General features: G+C 45.1%; 1 protein-coding gene across 1 annotated transcript in view; it reads right to left on the reverse strand.

Moving 5' to 3' along the window:
- The window catches only part of lama1 (laminin, alpha 1), a 327,154-nt gene that overhangs the window by 199,047 nt on the left and 104,102 nt on the right, over positions 1 to 24,005 (reverse strand). The window contains exons 5-13 of the mRNA XM_078541251.1: positions 22,077 to 22,256; positions 21,487 to 21,576; positions 19,328 to 19,445; positions 18,557 to 18,735; positions 18,201 to 18,306; positions 17,253 to 17,413; positions 8,468 to 8,608; positions 4,666 to 4,839; positions 2,407 to 2,508 (exon numbers count right to left, since the gene is read on the reverse strand). Coding sequence (XP_078397377.1) covers positions 2,407 to 2,508; positions 4,666 to 4,839; positions 8,468 to 8,608; positions 17,253 to 17,413; positions 18,201 to 18,306; positions 18,557 to 18,735; positions 19,328 to 19,445; positions 21,487 to 21,576; positions 22,077 to 22,256 — 1,251 coding nt within the window. The remainder of the gene's footprint in view (positions 1 to 2,406; positions 2,509 to 4,665; positions 4,840 to 8,467; positions 8,609 to 17,252; positions 17,414 to 18,200; positions 18,307 to 18,556; positions 18,736 to 19,327; positions 19,446 to 21,486; positions 21,577 to 22,076; positions 22,257 to 24,005) is intronic.

A 24,005-nucleotide genomic window follows, 5' to 3' on the forward strand; every position in this document is an offset into this window, starting at 1 on the left:
AGTAGATATCAGTGTTGTAGCTGCACTGGAACAGCTTGGCTAGAGGTGCAGCAAGTTCTGGAGCACAAGTCTTCAGTACTATTCCCTGAATATTGTTAGAGCCCATAGCCTTTGCAATATCCAGTGCCTTCAGCCATTTTTTGATATCACATGGAGTGAATTGAATTGGCTGAAGACTGGCACCAGTGATGCTGGGGACCTCCGGAGGAGGCTGAGATGAATCATCCACTCGGCATTTCTAGCTGCAAATTGTAGCAAGTGCTTCAGCCTCATCTTTTGCACTAATGTGCTGGGTTCCCCCATCATTGTTGATGGGGATATTTGTGGAGTCTCCTCCTCCAGTTCATTGTTTAATTGTCCACCATTATTCACGGCTGGATGTGGCAGTACTGCAGAGCATAGATCTGATCTATTGGTTGTGGAATTGCTTAGCTCTGTCTAAGACTTGTTGCTTATGCTGTTTGGCATGAAAGTGCCAATCAAGAGGGCTGCTTTGTCCTGAATAGCAGCAAGCTTCTTGAGTGTTGTTGGGGCTGCACATATCCAGGCAAGCGGAGAGTATTCCATCACACTCCTGACTGTGCCTTGTAGATGTTGGACAGGCTTTGGAGTGTCAGGAGGTGAGTTACTCAGTGTTCCTAGCCTCTGACCTGCTCTTGTAGCCACAGTGTTTATGTGGCTAGTCCAGTTCAGTTTATGGTCAATGGTAACCCACAGGATGTTGATAGTGGGGATTCAGCTATGGTAATCCCATTGAATGTCAAGGGGCGATGGTTAGATTCTCTCTTGTTCATGACAACACCTGAATTTAGGGGAACTGACTGACTTATTTCAATGTAAACTTTGCTTATTAACAAACAGGAGAGGGGAGAGATGCAAAGGAAATCACAGGAACATCTCCACAAAAGGAGAATTACTTTTCAACCATCCTCACCACTGAACAGGCAGGTCAAATTGAAAGAGCATGAAAATACAGCAGGTGGAGGAGCTTTTCTACCTTTCACAGTCATTTGAACAACCAGAATAACAAAACAGAGCATTAGTTTAACATTTTAGCTGAAGGACAATACAGAATCTCCTGGGTATTGTAATGGAGTGCCAGCCTAGATTATGTACTGAATTCTTCATGTGGGGGTGTGAACCCATAACTTTCAGACTAAGAAACAAAATATACATCCTAAAAAAATGAGCATATGTGAGCAACTATAATTAAAATAATCGAATTTTGTAATTTAGGTGACAAACCAGATTGCTTTCATAGTTAATGTCATCATTTGAACCCCTTGATGAGACTCTGCTTTGTAATTACTCCTATTTAGCCAGCATCTCTATGTAATCTAATCAAGGGCTTGAGTTCAATAAATCGCAAGAGGGAATTTAATCAATTTACAACAATTAATCCCACAGATTAGATTACAGTCTTGCAAAACACCAATGTTTATGTTACTTTGCTAATTCCGGTGTTTAGGCAGTCTTTGTGCACCGGCCAGTGATCAGTATGCTCCGAGTATTTGACGCTTAATAATGTTTACGAAAGGACATTAAAGCCTTCCGGCATCAACAAAAGGGGTGATAATAAGAATCATCACATGAGAGTTTACCAGGATTAAGGCGGCTTTTATTGTAAATGATTAACTATGTGAATCCCAAGGGTTCACTTCTGCTTAATAACATAATTCTGCATATGAATTACTGTGACAATAAAAGTCACACTTCAAACTGTGATTAATTTACTTCCTGATGTAATGATGTTTTACATGATCTAAAACTGAAACATACTGGTGCCTCCATATAGGCATGATGGTAATTGCATGATCCCATGCTTCTGGGGAAGTGGGAATGTAGTCTTGCTTCGTGAGTGTGTGGATCAGAGATCTGGGGTTATGCCCCTAACTCCAACCCATTATTTTTATTCGTTCATGGGATGTGGATGTCACTGGCTAGGCCAGCATTTATTGACCATCCCTAATTGCCCTTGTTCAGAGGGCATTTAAGAATCAACCACATTGCTGTCTGGAGTCACATGTAGGCCAGACCAGGTAAGAACAGCAGTCAGCAGGGAACCAGATGGGTTTTTACAACAATTGTCATCCAGATCTTTATTGGATTTAAATTTCACCATCTATCATGGTGGAATTCAAACCCAGGGCCCCAAGAGCATTACCCTGGGTTTCTGGAATCCTAGTCCAGTGCTAATACCACTATGCCACCACCTCCCCCATCAATACTCATTCAAGCCTGGTTCTCCACTCTTTTGAGTGTAGAATCACCCCTTAAATGTAAGTCACCTCAAGTGCACCCAGTGAGAATGTGTACAATGTGTACAGATCTCTAGCCTCATAGTTTGGGAGTTGTTTCACTGTGCAATGTTTTCATTTAACTTGTAATTATTTCCAGCATCCTTACCTCGATAATGACATCAATATTAGAGGTCAGCTCGTTATCAGTGCTTTCCATTGGAAAATCATATAACACAGTGAACTTCAAGTAGCCTCCATAGGCAGTCAACTGCAAAGGAAAAGAAAGAAGGGCTTGTATTTATATAGCACCTTTCACAACATCAAGTGAAGATTGCTGAAAGGAGAGACATGTTGCCGAAGCTTCTTGTCTTGCACTTATCAGGACTAACACAAGAATGCCAAATTTTAAACAATCACATCAATTTATGCTACAGGAGAAAATGGTGCTGATTGGTTGGTAAGTCGACTTTGGTTGGCCGAGGCATTGCCATGGAGAAAGCAACAGGGAACTGCAGCCTCCCCGGCAATTCCAAAAAGGCACAAGGCTTGAACAAATCCCTTTTGTTTGCAGAGAACAGGTCCCTGTGTATGCATGTATGTCACTCCTCTGCAAACAAAAGGGACATGTACAAACCTTTTTGCCTTTCTGAATTGCCTGGGACCTTGGGGAGCCTATCGTTCCCTGCTGTTATCTCCATGGCAACACCTCAGCCAATCAGAGTTGACTTGTCAACCAAACAACATTTTTTCTGCTGTTGTATAAAATGGTAAGATGAGACACAGAGGGGGAATTATATGGAGGCGAAAGGGATCTCAGCAGTCTCCTCCAGAAAGGCCCATTGTTATTACTTGCCAATGAGGCAATTGACCGGTCACCGGCAAGCCTTCCACGGGATCAGGACCGTGGGGGAGGGAAGTCCCGCCGGCTGAGAGCTGCCACCAGGAAGGCGGTGGCTGCTGTTGGGATGATACCCACCAAAGGCCCAGGAAAGCAAAGCCACCCAGGCCAGAGGTAAGTGGTGGTGGGGGTGGTCATGAGAAAGGGGTGACTCGGGTGGGGTCGGCAGCCAGTGGCTCTCAGCGAGCTCCCCTTCCTGATGCCAGGTCCCATGATCAGACACTGAGTGCCTTTGAATGAGGAGCCCCCACCCCTCTCCTGCCAGGAGACCACAAGCAACCTCATACAGGTTTGCAAGTCGTGCTCCCTGTGTGGCGACAGGGCTGCCTGCTGCTGGATTAATACCAGCGGCGGAGGGGAGAGGCCCTTAAAGGTCTCACTTGGCGGCACGGCAGGAAGACTGTCCACAGGCCTTCTGGCCACGGACTTAATTGGGAAGGAGATGGGAAGCTGGCCTGATTAAATGCCCTCCTCCACCTCCAAGCCTGTCATAGAGAACAGCATAAAACACCGCCCACCCTGTGCAAGTATCTTTGATTGCTGCGGGTATTTTACTTCCTTGGTTGCTGAATGGTGTTAGCTGTTCGGTAAGTAAATATACACAAGCCAACTCCATTTACCTGAACGGTGAACATATTCAGATGTTTCCTACCAAACTTAATACACGCGTTGATGACTATTCTTGAACTATTCATCCGGACAAAGTTACATCTCACTGTTTATAAATGAAACTTTATCGGCAATTTTCACATCAGCCTCTCATGGCAACAATCTCAAAACGCCTCTTTTATTTCAATTTCAAAATCAGGGGGAGGGTTTTCCCCTCGTCGGGCAGGCGGGCACGGGAATGGCTGTGAGACCAACCGCTGCCTGTGTTCAGGGGCTCCAACCGCGATTTCGCGATGCTTGGCCAATTAACGGCCGGCCAGCGTGAAAGGCGTGCGAAGAGCCTCAGCTCCACCGGGTTGGGGGCGGGAGGAGCGCGAGCGCTGAAGTGTGCGCATGTGCGGGGGAGCGCGCACTGACAGCTCCCCTGAAGGCACAGAGCTGTCTCAGGGAGCTGAAGGGTTTTAAAACGAAAAACACACTTTTTACGAATGATATAACCCTGTCCCCACATGTGACTCAGTCACATGAAGAGGGACCTGTAAAAAAAAGGGTGTTAGAATTTTTTTTTTTGGTAACCGTTGGAAACCTCATTCCACCTGCGGATGAGGTTTTCGTTAAAAACGCAAAGGCCGCCTGGCCGATTTACCCGCCCGCCAACAGAACAGTTGAGCGGGCAGCGAAAAATGCAACTTAATTAATTACTTAAAGGCCTCTTAATTACCACGAGAGGCGGCAGCACGCCTGCCGATCGAAAGATCGCGAGAGTGCGCGGTTAAATGGGGACATCGGGATGCTTGGCCGATGTCATCGTGCACTATTTCACTCCCGTTCAGGTCGGGAGTGCGCCCGCTCATGGGATGAAAAAGTCTGCCCTTGGAGTTCAATAGAACTGTTTTTTGGGAAAATAAATCAATTTACCTTATTACCCAAATATGATTCTGGTGCTGTCCAGTAATACAAAGCAGGCAGGGACTTTCTGGCTTCAGTGTTGTTAATACGCATTTGGTTGGGGCCATCAAGCAGATCGTGATAGGGTTGCACCCTCTTTACACCCTGACGATCAGTCACCTGCCACCTATTATCATCCATGACCTTCAAAATAAAAATGACAATTGTGCAATATTTGTCTTGCACTATTAGTTATAAGGTAAGTTAAATATAATAAAAGCCATTCAGCAATGGGTCAAAATGCTGATGAAAATATGTACAAATTAACTTTTAACCAATATTGGATTGCCATTACGGCATTCTTATTGACAGAAGACTATTTAAATACTGTACAAAGTTCTGCATTCGAAGTAACAGATTGGTTGGAGAGTGGAATGTATAATTATTTTCATGTGTTTAAAGCAACATATGCCCAAAATTGGAACGTGCTTGAGTCACATACCTCTCTTTTCGACATATTTTCAAATTTGAAATTAAATACATTTATTTTTTTTTAAATGTGCAGGCAGGGGACTTACCCAATCGTTAAGGCAGTAAATTAAAATAAGGGAGGTCCCCGACCTCTGTTTCCTGAGAGATTTGATTTAAATGGGACGCTTGATTAGTCTGACATGAAACTTTTACTCATTAACTTCAATGCTTTGAAAAGTGCTCGATTTACAAAGGCAATCTTCCCGTAGGCATGACAAATTTAGATCATATGTCAAAGTAAAGTTGCTTGCATTTAAATGCACAATGGAGGAGAAATTCAACTCAAGGAGGTCTGTTTGGAACCTGAAAAATGGGCAGCCAGCTATTGAAAATTGGTGAGCAGAGATGGGGCACCCAATGCATCATCTCTAAAATAGATATTGGGAAGGCTGAAGCCGCTGTTTTCTGTCCCAGCTTCCAAACTCCATTCCCTAGCTACTGACTCCATCCCTCTCTCTGGCAACAGTCTGAGATTAAGCCAGACTCTTCGTAGCCTTGGTGTCAGATTTGACCCTGAGATGAGCTTCTGACCTCATGCTTGTACCACCACTGAGATCGCCATTCCCAACTCCATAACATTGCTCGACTTTGCATCTGTTTCAGCTCATCTCCTGCTGAAACCCTCATCCTTGCCTCCGTTACCTCTAGACTTGACTATTCCAATGCCATCCTGGCTGCTCTCCCACATTCTACCCTCTGTAACTTTGAGTCCATCCAGAGTAATGTTGGCTTAACTTACCAGCAAGTCCCGTTTCCTATCACCCCTGTGCTTGCTGACCTACATTGTCAAGCAACGTCCTGCTTTTAAAATTCTCATCCTTGTTTTCAAATTCCTCCATGGCCTCCCACGATCCCTATCTCTGTAACCTCCTGCAGCCTCATAATCCTCCCTGATATCTGCTCTCCTCTAATTCTGGTCTCTTATCCATTCCCAATTATAATCGCTCCATTGGTGGTCATGCCTTCAGTTGCTTTGGACCCAAGCTCTGAAATTCCCTCCCTACAACCTTTCCACTTTTCTTTCCTCATTTAAGACTCCTTAAAACTGACCCCTTTGACCAAGCTTTTGGTCATCCGGTCTAATATCTCATGATGTGATACTTTGTTTTAAAATGATCCTGTGATGTGCCTTGGGACTTTTCATGATGTTAAAGGCGCTATATAAATATAAGTTGTTGCTGTTATTGCTCTTTACACCCAAAATCTGATTGATGTAAATTTCAGGCGGGTTCAGAAAAGGACGAGCAGATTGGCTGCCCGGGGCAGGCATAAGTCTGCTTGAACGTGCAAACTGGGGGCCTTATGTCGATTGTAGGACCACAATTGCGAAACGTGGACACAAGAGGGTGGAGCAATGGGTCTGTTCACTGCAGGCTCTTCAAAGAAGATAGGCCCAGGAAAATTTTGAGTTTCTAACTTTGCAGGCGCAGGAGCAGCAGGAAGTATTAATCCTGGGCACAAGCATATCCTGTGGCCCGCTGCCAGGCTGTTCAAGGGCCTTCGGAGTCACCTTTGTTCCCCGGACCCCATTTATCAATCACTTCTACATAACAGCCAACTGGGTCTCACCCTTCCACAGCCGGCGAGCTGCAGTAATGTGTTTGTCTGGTGCCTGCATCTCACCAGGAACTAATTCAATGAGGTCCCGTTTCTGAATTGGGTTTGGGCCTGACCCCCAGTACAAACTGGGAAGGGGGTGCGGGTGGGCAAGGGCCAACATAACGCCTCCTTCAGGCAGATGTCTCATTTCTTCGTCAACATCCACGAACAGAAGTTAGATTCTGATCAGCTGTCAGATTGAGAAATCGATTTGAAGAGTGTCTAAGACCGCAATGTAGTACATCGCCATGTATGCTAATAGTAAGAGAGGAGGGGGGAGGGCTGATAAATCAATTACATTGGATTACACAGGATGTCCGCACAGAAACAGGCCATTCTGCCCAACCAGTACATGCCAGTATTTATGCTCCACTCGAGCCTTGTCCAATCTTATCTCACTTAAACCTACCATCGTAACAATCTATTGCCTTCTCCCTCATATGCATGTCTAATTCCCTCTTAAATGCACCTATACTATTCCCTGTGGTAGTGAGTTCCACATTTTCGCCTCTGGGTAAAGAAGTTTCTTCTGAATTCCCTGTTGGATTTCTTGGTGACTATCTTATATTGTTGGCCTCTAGTTATGCCAGAGAAAACAAGAGAAAACATTCTCTCTGTATCCACACTATCAAAACCTTTCATAATTTTAAAGACCTGTTAGGTCACCCCTCAGTCTTCTTTTTTCAAGAGAGAAGTGACTCAGCCTGTCAATCCTTTCTTATAGCTAATTATAGCTGTTAAGTAACAAGGCCAATTTTAAATATTTATAAATCGGATGATTGAAATGCTGAAAGGTCAAAGAAAGGACCAAGGGAAGTATGGAGTTCCACTGACCTGAAAAGGAACGTCAGAATTGGAGATGGTGCGACGAGATTTATTGAAGCAGTGAAACAAAACTTATAATTGCATCAACAATTAAGATTTATAAAATTGAGTTTGACAGAAAAAGTTTATTCATTTTGAGGTGATATTTTAAAAATAAATAGCTTTGCATGGCGCTTCATAATGCCGCCTAGTAATTATGCAATCACTGCATGTCATATTGACAAACTAGAGCCAATACCCATCCAGATGAAGTTGAAATTGAATTTGGACTAGGCAATTCTTACCCTGCTAAAAGAATAAAACTCTTCCCTCCTAATTCCTGACAGTTCAGCAGCTAATTCCATCTTGCAATGAAGCATTGACTTGGCTGAGGCCTCATGTCCGAAACCTGGTTCTAAAAATTCTTGTTCATGTATGAAGCCCAAGATCCCAGTGCAACAATTCAGAAGGCTACCAGGCAGTTTATAGACACCAAAATGTTATAAAATCCATGCAATTTTCTTCTGTGAAGCTTCATAGTTTAAAGAGCAAGTTAATGGACTGTATAGGCTTGCAAAACAATTTTGCAATATAGCAACTGACAACTATAAACACGGAGCTAATTTAATATCATCCAGCATAATGACAGCTTATAAATCTGTGCCAACGATGTTTAAGACTCTCTAAAAAGCAGCGCAGAGCTAAACTGTAACTTGCACTATTCTACCGACACTTGGTACACACACTGTGCTGCCTAATAATGGCTCCTAAAACACCCATCTTCATCTCCTTCCAATTAAATGACAACATTCCATGTTTCAATTCCACGAGGAGAAATATTTTGGAAATGTAAATAAAAGCATATGTGGGCCATGTCATGAACTAGTGTAATACTCACCTGTGTAACAGACCAGGAAATGCTTTCACAAACACCAGAGAGTCCAAAGCAGAAGCATTCTGTACAGCCTTCAGGATTCCTTGCCTGCAGATTGTAGAATCCTGACTTACATTGGTTACAGTTCTCTCCCTCCACGTTGCTCTGTAATACAGAATTGTGTTATTGAGAGTCTGGGAATGAATGAATGATTACGGTGCATTATATGATTTATCCCCCACGCTTGTAACAACCAGTATCATTTGCAACCTCAACAGCCACCAGTAAAAGCAAGGTATCATTCATTCCTATAACAGTCAAATGCGCCTGGGAACACCCATTAAAACAATGGGCAGAGACATGGTGAAAGTGCCAAGTCTCACTACATTAATATTGCAGACAGTAACTTCTACACTTTGGAGTTTATGGGGCAGATATTTATCTAATTGTCAATGTGCGCCCAAAGCAAGAGACACAAGGTTCAATAAAAATTGCTCCTCAGGCATTAAGTTGGCACGGCTCACATGCCCATGTGCAGCTCACCCTGCTGGGAAGAACCGGACTGGGTTATCTGCCTCACCAGCAGTGACCCTCAGGCAAAGAAAGAATTTCCAATTATATAGATTCTTGCAACACCTCCGGACATCCCAACGCACTCGACAGTCAATGAAGTGCAGTTGCTGTTGTAATGTAGGAAATTGCAGCAGGCAATTTGTGCACAGCAAGCTCCCACAGACAGTAATTACCAGCTATTTTTTAACCTGTTGGCTGAGGGATAAATATTGGTCGTGACACCAGGAATAACTCCCCTGCTCTTCTGCCATGGGACCTTTACCGTCCATCTGCAAGAGCAGATGGGACCTCAGTTTGAAGTCTCATTGACATGATAGCACCTATGACAGTGCGGCACTCCCTCAGTACTGTACTGCAGTGGCAGCCTAAATGTTTTGCTTAATTGCTGGGGTGGGACTTGAACCCACAAACTTCTGAGGCAGAAGCAAGAGGGGTACTGAGCCAAGGCTGATCCAGTAAGTCACTGAAGGGAGTCAGGGCAGGCCACTCCACAGGACTGGTTTTATAAACACATGTAAATACAGACTTCCCTAAGGAAAGAATTTTCCCTTCCGTGAGCGGGGGTGGGGCCCGCTCGCCGACGCGCAAAATGACGCGCGGTGACATCGGGCGGGCGCCCCAACGTTACCGCTCGCCATTTAGATTGTCAGTTCGGTGGGGGCTGCGCGCCCGCCAAATTGTCAAAGGCCTATTAAGACCATTAACAAAGTAATTAAAGCTGTTAAGAATGCTGCCCGTCCAACTTTAAGGTTGGACCTTAAGAGCCCAGGCGGCCTTCGCATTTTTCATGAAACCTCATCCACGGGCGGGATGAGGTTTCACGAAGTGTTTACTAATTACATAAAATTTTTGAAAAAATTAACGGACATGTCCCAGCTCATGTGACAGTTTCACAGGAGGGGACATGTCCTTCAAATTTGTTTTTACCTTTACTCCATTTTTCAAAACTTAAACTAATCTCCGAGGCACCTCCGTGCCTCAGGGGGATTTCTGCATTTTTAAGCGTGCATGTGCGAACGAGCACAGGCTCCGACTGAGGGAATCCCCCACCCGCCCGCACAGGGAGTGCTCAGCGCTTCTGGGTGTACGACATGCTGGGCGGGCCTTAATTGGCCTGCTCACATAAAATGGCGGCGTGCACCCAATCGAGGGGTGCCGATCAGGTTCACCCTCGTTCCCGCCCGCCCCCCCCCCGCACAACCCCCACGACAGGGGGGAAATTCCTGCCCTAAGGTAACTGTGGGGGCTGCTGAAGGACATGTCCCACTCATTAGGAACTCATCTGAAAAGGGTGCCTCAAACTGATTCATCTGTGACATGTAAAGGTGGGCCTCGTGGATTTAGGAGTGCAGGTTGGCCACAAGCTTTGTGCCCGTTTGAAGCCTCTGACCTTTATGAGTTGTAAAATATAATGACATCGTGTTGGAAGTGCACTGATTGACCTCTGAACATTTCTAACATTTTCTGATTTATTGCACGTTGCCATTAGAGTGGTGACATTCTAGAAACATTTGTTTACAAATAAATCTAATCTCGTGACGCTAACTGAGGCCAACCTTTGGAAAATTAGCATTTTAATCATTTTCCCTCCAAGATGCCCAGGCTTTTTATTATTTATTCTTTCAGGGGATGTGGGCTTCGCTGGCTAGGCCAGCATTGATTGCCCATCCCTAATTGCCCTTGAGAAGGTGGCGGTGAGCTGCCTTCTCGAACCGCTGCAGTCCATGTGGTGTAGGTACACCCACAGTGCTGTTAGGGAGGGAATTCCAAGATTTTGGACCAGCAACAGTGGAGGAACGGCGATATATTTCCAAGTCAGGGTGGTGAATGGCTTGGAGGGGAACTTCCAAGTGGTGGTATTCCCATCTATCTGCTGCCCTTGTCCTTCGAGGAGGTAGAGGTCATGAGTTTATAAGATGCTGTTGAAGGAGCTTTGGAGGATTGCTGCAATGCATCTTGTAGATGGTACACACTGCTGCCACTGTTCGTTGGTGGTGGAGGGAGTGGGTGTTGAAAGCGGCTGGTGGAGTGCCAATCAAGCTGGCTGCTTGGTCCTGGATGGTGTCGAGCTTCTTGAGGGTTGATGCAGCTGCACTCATCCAGGCAAGTACCCTGAGCAACTCCTGCAGTGATGTCCTGGGACTGAGATGATTGACCTCCAACAGCCACAACCATCTTCCTTTGTGCCAAGGGCAGTCACTCTCACCTCACCTCGGGAGTTCAGCTCTTTTGTCTGTATTTGGAGCAAAGCTATGATGAGGTCAGGAGCTGAGTGGCCCTGGTGGAACACAAACTAAGTCAGTCAGCAGGTTATTGCTGAGCAAGTGCCACTTGATAGCACTGTCGACAACCCCTTCCATTATTTTGCTGATGATGGAGAGTAGACTGATGATGCGGTAATTGGCTGGGTTGGATTTGTCCTGCTTTTTATGCATAGGACATACCTGGGTTGTAGCTGGGTAGATGCCAGTGTTGTAGCTGTACTGGAACAGCTTGGCTAGGGGTGCAGCAAGTTCTGGAGCACAAGTCTTCAGTGGAGTGAATCGAATTGGCAGAAGACTGGCATCTATGATGCTGGGGACCTCTGGAGGAGGCCGAGATTAATTATCCACCTAGCACCTCTGGCTGTAGCTTCACCAGGTTGACACCTCATTTTTAGATATGTCTGGTGCTGCTCCTGGCATGCCCTCCTGCACTCTTCATTGAACCTCTTCATTGTGTAGCTAGCATTGGGATAACTGAGCAGTTCCAAATTATTTCCTTTAAATTATTACCCTGAAGTTCCTGGTAGTGGAGAGGGAGTAAGTCGGAGTTACAGGGTTGGGGAGGGGAGAGGCCAGGATTCAGGATTGACCAGGAATCGACCAATTTTCGATTTGATCTCGAAATTCTGTCTGGGATGGGGGGAACATAGATGGATCTTCCACCCATTCACCCATGTCAGAGGCTATGTCGTGCCAATTCTTGGCCCTCAGGAAATACCTCCCTGTACACACTTGAAAGCCCTCAGGTGTCACCTGTCCTATGTCCATTTGAGGCCTCCTAAAGGATGCAAAATGTCACTAGAGCGTGGTAACCAGAGCCTACACTTCCCTGGTTTGAGTGACTCCATTGGGGACTGAAGACTGAATCTTTAGTCCCCAATGGAGATGGGCATGGAGGCGGGCAGATGCAGAATTTCAGACCATTGGCCAGTGTACCAGTTCCCCACATCCATCCCGTCCCTGGTTAATGTCCCTCAAGGTGGGATTGGGGGAGTAGGGAACAGATCAACCTACCCGCAAACAATGGACAGCCAAACAAGGTGAGTAATGGGACATTAAAGCCTAAAAGCAAAATATTGCGGATGCTGGAAATGTGAAACAAAAACAGAAAATGCTGGAAAACCTCAGCAGGTCTGACAGCATCTGTGGAGAGAAAGACAGAATTAATGTTTCGAGTCAGTATGACTCTTCTTCAGAGCCTATTAAAGCCTATTGCCCCAGGCCGGCAGAGATTTTGCTCTTGGCCTCCAGATCGCACAGACAGTCTTGTGGAGGGGCTCCCTGCTGACCCTCGATCATGGCCTGGTTCACAAAGGTTTTTTTTAAATTAATTTTAGGTTTTGAGAGGTTGGATAGGGAGCACCTTGTGGGATCACTTAGCTCTGTCTATCGCTTGCTGCTTATGCTGTTTAGCACGCAAGTCGTCCTGTGTTATAGCTTCACCATGTTGACACCACATTTTTAGGTATGCCTGGTGCTGCTCCTGGCATGCCCTCCCACACTTTCATTGAACCAGGGTTGATCCCCTGGATTCATGGTAATGGTAGAGTGGAGGATATGCCAGGTCACGAGGTTACAGGTTGTGTTTGAGTACAATTCTGCTGCTGCTGATGGCCCACAGCACCTCATGGATGCCCAGTCTTGAGCTGCTAGATCTGTTCGAAATCTATCCCATTTAGGACACTGGTAGTGCCACACAAGACAATGGAGGGTATCCTCAATGTGAAGGTGGGACTTCGTCTCCACAACGACTGTGCGGTGGTCACTCCTACCGATACTGTCATGGACAAATGCATCTACGGCAGGCAGGTTGGTGAGGATGATGTCAAGTATGTTCTTCCCTCATGTTGGTCCCCTCACCATCTGTCGCAGTCTAGCAGCTATGTCCTTTAGGACTTGGCCAATTAGGTCAGTAATGGTGCTACCGAGCCACTCCTGGTGATGGGCATTGAAGTCCTCCACCCAGAGCACACTCTGCACCCTTGCCACCCTCAGTGCTTCCTCCAAGTGGTGTTCAACATGGAGGAGCACTGATTCATCAGCTGAGGGAGGGTGGTATGTGGTAACCAGCAGGAGGTTTCCTTGCCCATGATTGATCTGATGCCATGAGACTTCATGGGGTCCGGAGTCGATGTTGAGGACGCCTGGGGCAACTCTCTCCCGAATGTATACCAATGTGCCACCACCTCTATTGGGTTGCCCTGTCCCATTGGCAGGACAGACCCAGGAATGGTGATGGTGGAGTCTGGGACATTATCTGTAAGATATGATACCGTGAATATGACCATATCAGGTTGTTGCTTTACTAGCCTGTGAGACAGCTCTCCCAATGTTGGCACAATCCCCCAGGTGTTCGTAAGGAGGACTTTGCAGGGTCAACAGTGCTGGGTTTGCTGTTGTCGTTTACGATGCCTAGGTCGATGCTGGGTGGTCCATCCGCTTTCATTCCTTATTGACTTGTTTTTAGCGGTTTGATACAACCGAGTGGCTCGCTCGGCCATTTCAGAGGGCATTTTGAGGGTCAACCACATTGCTGCGGGTCTGGAGTCACATATAGGGCAGACCAGGTAAGGACGATTAATGCCCTTTAGGAAAGGAAGTCTGTGAACCAGGTGGGTTTTTTTTTTTACAACAATCGACAATGGTTTCATGGTCATTATTCGACTCTTACCCAGGATTTTGCCCTCGTCAGGCGGGCTTGGCAGGAGCGGTTGGGACGCCAGCTGCCGCCCACTGCCTGCAATTGGGGCCGGACCACAGGCCGATTAAGGCCGCACGGCAGCACCATCTGTGGGGGAGTGCGGGGGGGTTGGGGGAGAGTTTGAGCACAAACTTACGCGTGTGCACACAGGAAAAGCTGTGAAGATTTTAAGAAATAAAATTAAAGTCTTTTAAATTGTTAAAAAACATGTCCACTCATGTGGCTCTGTCACATGAGCAGGGACATGTTATTAATGAAATGCTTAAATTTTTATTTTATTTATATTTGCTGTTGGAACTATATCCTTCCTTAAATAAGGAGACCAATACTGATCACAGTCCTCCAGGTGTGGTCTCACCAATTGCCTGTATAACTGAAGCATAACCTCCCTACTTTCGTAGTCAATTCCCCTCACTATAAACGATAACATTTTATCAGCTTTCCTAATTACTTGCTGTACTGGCATACAAACCTTTTGTGATTCATGCACCAGGACACAAATCCCTCTGCATCTCAGAGCTCAGCAATCTCTCACCATTTAGATAATATGCTTTTTTTCATTCTTCCTGCCAAAAAGGACAATTTCACATTTTCCTACATTATACTCCATTTGCCAGGTCTTTTCCCACTCACTTAACCTATCTAGCTTTGTAGCCTCCTTAGGTCCTCTCAACAACTTACTTTCCTACCTAACTTTCGATCATCAGCAAATTTAACAACCATACTTTCAGTCCCTTCGTCCAAGTCATTTATATAAATTGTAAAAAGTTGAGGGCCCGTCACTGATCCCTATGGAACATCACTTGTTACATCTTGCCAACCAGAAAATGACCCATTTATGCCTACTCTCTGCTTCCTGTTAGCTAGCCAATCTCCTATCAATGCCAATATCTTACCCCCTACACCATGAGCTTTTATTTTTTGCAATAATCTTTGATGTGGCACCTTATCAAATACCTTCTGGAAATCTAAGAACAGTACATCCACCAGTTCTCCTTTATCCACAGCACATGTTACTTCTTCTTCAAAGTACGCCAATAAATTAGTTAAACACAATTTCCCTTTCACAAAACGATGTTGATTCTTCCTGATTACCTTGAACTTATCCAAGTGCCCTGCAATAATGTCTTTAATAATAGCTTCTAACATTTTCCCTAAGACAGAGGTTAGGCTAACTGGCCTGTAGTTTCCCGCTTTCTGTCTCCCTACCTTTTTGAATAAAAGAGTTACATTCACTATTTTCCAAACTAATGGGACCTTCCCAGAATCTAGTGAATTTTGCAAAATTAAAACCAACGCATCAACTATCTCACGAGCCACTTCTTTTAAGGCCCTAGGATGAAGTCCATCAAGACCTGGGAATTTGTCAGCCTGCAGCTCCAACAACTTGCTCAGTACCACTGATATACAAATGCAAATTCTTTCTTTACTGCCCTTCACATACGAGTTGGGAACTCATGCTATTTTTGGAAAGCAGAGTTACCTCCTGAAGAGACTAATTGGCAGCAAGGAAACTGCAACTTTATTTGAGGATGTTGTTCCCTCATGGCTTTCCCTGCTCTCTATTCCCAACAGGCCTTTAAGCCTCCACATGCAAGAGAGCAGACAACTTACCCTCATGCCTCCGTCATTCTCCAGTAAGACTTTAGGAGGGAAGCAAGCAAGGCACAATGCTGCCTTTCCCTTCTGCCTGGTGAAGAGATATCTGGCATCAAAATGGCACTTCCCCACAGCAGTTCTGTTGAATTTGGTTCCTCAGTGGACTGAGGAATTTAGACTCACTCCGCATCATAGCACGAGAACATCACACTTCAATGCATTGTGCCATTGTGCCATCGGGATTTCCCCTGTCTGCCCAATTTCTACACCAACGTGTCGAGCACAATAATGACATTAAGGGCAGAATCGTTGCCGAGACACAGGGGTCAGGAATAGAGGCGGGCAGGTAATTACAAAGAACAAACAAAGAACAAAGAAAAGTACAGCACAGGAACAGGCCCTTCGGCCCTCCAAGCCTGCGCCGATCATATTGCCCGTCAACTAAAACATTTTGCACTTCCGTATCCCTCTATTCCCATCCTATTTATGTATTTGTCAAGCTGCCTCTTAAGCCCCACTGTCATACCTGCTTCCATCACCTCCTCTGTCAGTGAATTCCAGACACTCACTACCCTCTGCGTAAAAAACTTGCCCCGCACATCTCCTCTATAGTTTTCTCCTCTCACCTTAAATCTATGTCCCCTAGTAATTGACTCTTCCACCCTGGGAAAAAGCTTCTGACTATCTACTCTGTCCATGCCACTCATAATTTTGTAAACTTCTATCAAGTCGCCCCTCAATCTCCGTCGCTCTAGTGAGAACAATCCGAGTTTCTCCAACCTCTCCTCATAACTAATAACCTCCAGACTAGGCAGCATCCTGGTAAACCTCCTCTGCACCCTCTCCAATGCCTCCATATCCTTCTGGTAATATGGCGACCAGAATTGAACGCAATATTCCAAGTGTGGCCTAACCAAGGTTCTCTACAGCTGCAGCATGACTTCCCAGCTTTTATACTCAATACCCCTGCCAATGAAGGCAAGCATAATGTGCATAATTTCACATTGTTCGCTGGTGTGTCAGCAGCATCTCACGTCCAAGTCATTTTTCTGGAGCTGGATTGGGGCTAGCAGAAGGTAGCTTGTTAAGACAATTCAATGGCTAAATGTTTGAGGCCAACTTTCGCAGGTCCCCTGATGCGTTAGGACCATGGCAGCGGCCTGGAGGTGGCCTCCTGGGGCCAGGCCAGGGCAGTGGCCAGCACTTCAGGAAGATTCTGAGGCCTCCCCCTCCACAATGGTGACCAGGCAGCTGTGGCCATCTTTTAGTTTGAAAATGTTTAAAGTTGCTGAGAGAGAGCCTCAAGATGGAAGCGCCGTCTCTCTCTCTCTCTCTTACCCGCAGGCTTCAACTTCTTCTATGCTGGAGGGCCTCCTATTGGCCCTCCAGCTTCGAGAGCCTGCCCACCATCCTTAATTGGATGGCAAGCACACTCTTGGCCACTAATTGGTTAGTCAAGCCAAAATCACTGTTGGGTGGCTGTTGCCACGCAGTGTGGAGTCAGCATCCCAACATCAGGGCCCTGATCTAAAACCCTGCCCTGAGGTGGCACCCTGTTGTATGTCCTTTATGAGGAAATGATATTGTGTCTTTACAAAATTTAAACGTGTGTTGCTTTCTCTTAAAAGTGAATGTAAAGAGGATATATCATCATCATGTGGCATCTACAAACCTTGCATTGGCATGGCTCAGCACAAGGGTCATCATTGATGCTGCCGACTATACTACAGTTACAGCGCATACAACTGGGAAAACCTTTGAAGCCCAAAGCACAATGGTTGCACGTCTTCCCAGCATAACCGTCCCGGCAGTGGCACTGACCAGGGGAGAGACCTAATGCAAAAAGATAATTAGAAAGCAAATCAATGGATATTTATGTACAGCACTATCAGAGTAAAGCTTCAAGTTAATTTACGCAGTGGCTGAGCAAAGTGTGGAATGGAAGCAGTAAAGGCAGATAGAGTGGAATAAAGTACGGGAGGTTTGGGTAGATATTTGAGAGATTGGGTCATGGAAAGCCATTATACTTTGGCACCAGTCAAATGAAATTGCAGTTTTTTTTTGCCAGTCTTGTACCTACTTGTATGACTTTTCCATGTGCTATAGCATTAGGCCTTTTCCAGTCTCTCCATGTATAAAGGTCTAATGGTGAATATATTGCTGCTTAATCAACATCCCATCCACCACCTTAAACATTCACTCCCTCTATCACCGATGCACAGTGGCAGCAGTGTGTACCATCTACAGGATGCACTGCAGGAACTCACCAAGGCTCCTTCAGCACCACCTTCCAAACCCGTGACCTCTATCACCTAGAAGGACAAGGCAGCGGATGCATGGGAACACCACTACCTGCAATTGCCCCTCCAAGCCACACACCATTCTGATTTGGAACTATATCCCCATTTCTTCACTGTCGCTGGGTCGAAACCCCAGAACTTCCAGCACTGTGGCTGTACCTATGCCACATGGGCTGTAGCAGTTCAAGAAGGCAGCTCACCACCACCTTCTCAAGGGCAATTAGGCATGGGCAACAAATGCTGGCTTTGCCAGTGAAACTCACATTCCATGAAAGAATTTAAAAAATGAGGTAAAGAAACCCATTTTTAAATCAACTCACCTGGGTCTTTGACTGCATGATTTTCATCCTTCACACAAGTAGTATTTATGGATCCCACAGGGTCACAATCACATGGCAAGCAAGGGTCATGGTCAAAAGGAGAGACCTACAAATAGATCAACATTATAAGAAAACCAAACTTCTCCTTTCAGTCCTTTACTATTTAATTAATAACTTGCATACAATCCTCATTTAAAAGAAATCTACTAATATATTTAAAAATAGTAAGAAAAAATATTTTAAAGAATACCAATTGCAGTCTGAAATGCCTATTTTTAATATCATGCAGGCTGAAACTGGAGGTAGAGGGAGTCGGCTAAGTGAGATTAAAGGGTTCCGCTTCTCGCAACAATAACCTTGTAAGGTCTGTAGAAGCCATCAATACAGGTCTCACAGTTGATGCCTGCAGTGTTGTTGGTGCAATTAACGCACACACCCCCACCAACGTACTGGCCACGTGTGTTCAAACTCAGGTTGCGATCGGCCACAGTTTGGTCATAGTAACAGTCCTCTGTTTTGTCGTGGCAGTTGCACTCTGGTTAGAAAAAAAAATTGAGGTAAGCCTCTTCATTACCAGACTCAAATCAAAGCGATGGTTAATTTAGTGCATAAAGATATCTACCAAAAGCATCACTGATCCATATGTGAAAAATAACACAAAAAACATTGTCTACGTAGTGCAACACATACATGCCAAACACACAGAAACAGTTACCATAATCTTCATGCTACATATTGGTCACACGATTGGAAACTTTGTTTATTACGACTCACACATGTAGAAGGCAATAATTAGACTGCCATCATTTTATATTCAAACTTGAAATTACATAATACATTTATTTTTACTATTAAATAAAGGATAACTATAGTTTTTATTGGGGGAAAGGCCATTGCTACCTTATATAGAGTTGAGTCAGCAACAAATTGAACCTTCATATTTCATTGAACTAGAAAGTGCGACGCAAGTTTGGCCCAACCATTGGCAGAAGTCTCGAGAACCAGAGGATGGATGGTGACCAGCAAAAGAACCAATGGTGACATGAGGAAAATATTTTTTTTTTAATGCAGTGAGGGGTTATATTTTCTCTGCCTCTTATTAAAGGCACCGGGAAACATTTACTTACTCTCGCACGTATTGTCAGAGGCAAAGGTTCCAGGCCGCCATGGTTTCTGATGGTAACCAGGGCAACACTCACTACAGCTCTCCCCACAGGTGTTGTGCTCACATTGGCACTGCAATCTCTAAAATATATTTTGGGAAAAAAAGGAAAATGTTACTGTCTTGTGATCTCAAATTTCCGGTAACTCTGGAGGAAAGGGCGTTCAGAATTCATTGCATGATGCAGGATGTACATTGTAGTTGTAATTGAAGAGTTCCTGAGTATAGATCAGATTTTTTTTTAACCTCGGTCAGGCACCTGGTGTTTTGAACTCATAAAACAAAAGCCTGATGCTATCCATTCATGGCTAAATGCTGTAATTTTATTGAGATCAACTTGTGTCAAAGTTCAGCTGCACAAACCACTGACTAATCACCAGCACTTGATTGGACAAACATTTTGCCTAACAGCTGGTCCTGGTTTGCCTCAGTCCACACTCAGGTCTCAGAATGGGGACGGAAAAAAAAAATACACGTTTCTGTTCTGGTTATTCAGCCCCAGAAAGCAAAGCTAAATTGGTTATTTCAAGTGGAATGTAATGTCCAAGAGGGGGCAAGGTCAGAGTGGAACAAAGATTAGATATCATTTCAGTGGCTAAATTGAAAGAAAACTGGAATTTTCAAACGCTGTTAACTCTGCCCCATTCAAGAGCAACTTTGAACCATGTGAATTTCTTTAATTATCTCACTCCGACATTTGACAGGTTTCTTTGAAACCTCAGGTTACCTATTTTTATTATTGCACTGTGCGCTGGGATTTGGGTCGACTAAATCTAATCCAGACTAAGAGCCATTACATATCTCGGATACGCAACTAATCACTCTTTCTTTGCCTCTCTGGACTACGTAAGTGTGTGGAAGCCTTTCTATGCTGGGAAGCTGCAAACTGATTGTCAAAATCCACGGTTTGCTCCACTAGTTAAAGGGATAGCAAAGTATTTTCAGTCTAGGCTGTTGCATTGCTTTGTTTGATAACTTGTCGTTGTATGGGCAGAGACGCCAGCTCTATTCTCTGTTGATCTTCACAGTGAAACACTCCTGGTAAAAGAGCTCTCAGTCAAATATGGCTTCTACTATATACAGCCTAGTATCCCAGCCTACAACCCAACTAGCCATGAACTAATCATTTTGACATTTAATTGTGACAGCCGTAAAGTTCACTATTTTCCAAAATTTAAGTTGCAGAAAATTGTTAACGTCAGCCTGAGACAGCACGATAAATAACATTACAGACGCATCTGGAGTTAGCAACATTTACTTCAACATTAACATTAGCAGCAACCTGAGGTACTTGAAGTAGATTAACCTAAGCAACAGCAACTTGCATTTATATAGCACCATTAACGGAGTAAGTTGTCCCAGGAGGAGGAGGGGAGCTCCTAGCAGTAATTCTTTGTAACCATTCTGTTGGTAAATGTGATCCTCTTCAAAAGAGATTAAGAGCCGGGTTTTTCCCGGCTCCCCTGCCTGAAATGATGAGGTTGGAAAGCCTGGTGTCACATTCTAGCCCTTACCCCTGCTGCTAGCGCTACCTTTCGCCCCTGCAGGGAATATGGGATTTAAACGACTGGAATGAGATGGGTTCTGTGGTGCTGACATTCCTGCCTCCAACCCCTAATCCAGTCCACCCCAGGGGCTGCTATTTTTAGGCACTGGCTCACTCCGAGACCTAAAATTAAAAATGACATTACAACTTTTATCCCGTTTAATGTTGGTTGCTCTCCTGTAGCTGCAGTGGGTGTCCTGTTACAATTCTGCCACATTTCCCAAGGTGGCAGCAGCAGGCCCCCCCTCTCAGCTGTACGGTGGGTACCTAGCCTACAACGTACCCTGCGTGACTAAAAAAAAAACCCCCAGACCCAAGGAAATTGGGTTACACGATCACAATGGGATTAGCTCTAATCATGTTATAACTACCTTTATTACTTCGCTCACCGAGGACTAATTATAGAATTAAGGCAGGATTTGGGATAACAATTAAACCAAGAAACGCCAGCCCTAAAATGACACGCACTTGACACGCATATTCACCATCGTTCAGATCCTGAAACTGTGGTACATTTTGATGACTGCGCCACGCTACACATGCACTATTTTTTCTAAGGACTTAAATCTGTAACAAACCATTAGTGCTTCATCCCATGGACAGCTGCGTGCGTGACCGTAACAGATACACATGCCTCCAACTGAGATATCCTTGATGGAGTAGTAGTACTGTATAAGAAAATAAACCAGATGTAAATTGAAACCTTCTAGTATTCAGTGCAACCCACCACATGAAATTCCTAAGTTCACAGCGCACACAAACGTGGGTTTTACATTTATGCAATGTAGGCATTTGAAAATTAGGTTGTCTTTTAATTAAAACCTGTGTCATGGCATGAACACTGTTAAATTAGTTACTTCGGCAAACTCATAGTCTCATTTTATTGCTATTGCTGGTTTGCAACAGGTTTGCTGGTTTAAAAGTCAAATTGTGCAAACAGAGAGATCTGACTTTAAAAGACAAAACATAATAAAGTTTCAAATGTATGGAAAAAGGAGCAAACTTTTAAACAAGGTAAAAACCACAGTAAAACAAAGGAACAGGACAGTCCTTTAAACAAAGATAAAACGCTGCATCCTCTTCATTCACAGGGTGAAGTGCTTTGTTCCTCCTGTCAACATAAGAAACAAATGCCAGAAATGGCCCTCAACGGTCCCATTTTCCTTACCCTGCGAGTAACAATTGGATCAACTTCCCTGGGGTCACGGAAGCCAAGGGTCATGAGGTCAGCATTGAGTGTTCTGATGCGCTGAAGGAGGAGACGGATGTAACGAGCCGAGGTAAACGCCAACAAAGTAGGGGAAGGGTCATCAGCACTGGGCCTGCCATTGATCAGGGACGTGTGAATCTGCAGATGGAGAAGAGGGCACTGTGACTGTGAACTACAGAGTTTCATTTAACGCGTTATTAAAACACCATTTCGATATTCACTCTCACCTCGGAAGGTGTGTCCAACGGGCATTCAGTGCTTTCACAGAGCTTCGATTTCCTACTTTTTCAAGTTGAGAAACCAAGAAGGACGCAATTAAGCTTAAAAAAGATTGCAAGGCTAATTTTAAAGTCATTATTAGGTGGTATTAAACTTGTGTCTTAGAAATCAGAGGAAAGCCTCATGAGTAAGATGAAAGGAAAACTGAGAGAAATAAGGTGCTGGAATTTACAGACTGGTCATAAAATGCAACACGTGGCCTGACCGCCATCTTCCTGTCTGCCCCCGACCTGTCTTCCATTTTACAGGGGGGGGCGGCAGAAGCATCGGATGGCCAGCTCGCCACTGGGCATATGGAGGCCCTCAAGTTTCTCATACCACTTCCACCGCTATTTTATCCGCTGCAGGGGGAGACCCATCCAAGCGGGTATCCTTGCAGCTTTTACCGTGTGCACTGGTGTCAGGCGGCCTCCTATGGGGGGTCCCTGTGCCCATCAGAGGCAACCCCCAACATTGTATCCCCTCTTTAACATTCCCACCCCCCCCAACCTCTCAAGCCTGGCTCCTCATCCTCCTCACCTCCTTCGCTGGGGTCTGTCAGCCAGACTCCGCCAACACCTTGGATTTACCTTGAAGTCTGGCTCTATAACCTCTTCTTGTTCAGGGACTGACTATAGTCCAGCAGTGGCCACCGCTCAAACCTGGCACTGCTGGGATGACAGAGCTGCCAGCCAGTGCAATCAGATTGGCCGGCAGCTCTCAACGACAGGATGTCCTCTCTAGGTGGGGGCGTAAGTCTTACCCTAAGCCAACAAACGCCCGGCCAAGCATTAAGTGGCTGCAGGGCAGCTGACATTTTGATGGGTGGGCTCCCGGCTGACGTTTTAGTCGGAATGCCGGGAATACGGCAGTCCATAAAATTCAGCCCAGGGAGTTTCATGCTCACCTACTGACTGCACCAATTGACTCTTCCTATCATTCTGGGAGGAGATTCAGAAAAGAGTACAACTGCACAGATGGGACACCATTAGCGACAGGTACTTGAAGAATACATTTTGTCTGGTGCTTATCATCTGGTATGCATGTTTATGAAATGAGTTGTTTATTGTGTATAGCCTATCTCTAGCTACTGTCATCTGAAGAAGGTTGGCATAGGTACCATTAACTTTATTTTCTTAAGGAGCATTATTTAGGTTCTGAAAAGTCTATGTTTGACTCAAAATCTATGTATTTGGTACTTGGGGCCAGATTTTCCAGGCCCGGAATGGGCCAGAACTGAGGTTGGCAGCCAAAAAATGGCCACCATGTTGAGCAGCCGGAAGTCCTGCCTCCGTTCCAGGGTCTCCAATTTTCCCAAGGTCGGAGGAAAGTGCGGGTCTCCAGACTCCCCTACGCTCCGAAACAGGCAAATTAAAATAGTTAAGGGCTTATTTAAAGCCTGTTTCTGACATTTTTTAATATCTTCCTGCAGACAGCCAGTGCTCAGCAACTTTCTGCCTCAGACCAGCTGAGGGCGGGCGAAGACCATGTGGGGGGGCGAATCAAGAAGGCCAAAAAAAGTTTAACAAGTGTTTATGCTTTTCATAGATTAAATGGTTTAAGCCTTTGAAGTTCAAGTGGCAGCAGCCCATCACAAGTCAGGGGTGGAGTTAGCATAAAGAACTTTGC

Source organism: Cetorhinus maximus, chromosome 4, assembly GCF_964194155.1.
Source record: "Cetorhinus maximus chromosome 4, sCetMax3.hap1.1, whole genome shotgun sequence".
NCBI classification, from domain to species: Eukaryota; Metazoa; Chordata; class Chondrichthyes; order Lamniformes; family Cetorhinidae; genus Cetorhinus; species Cetorhinus maximus.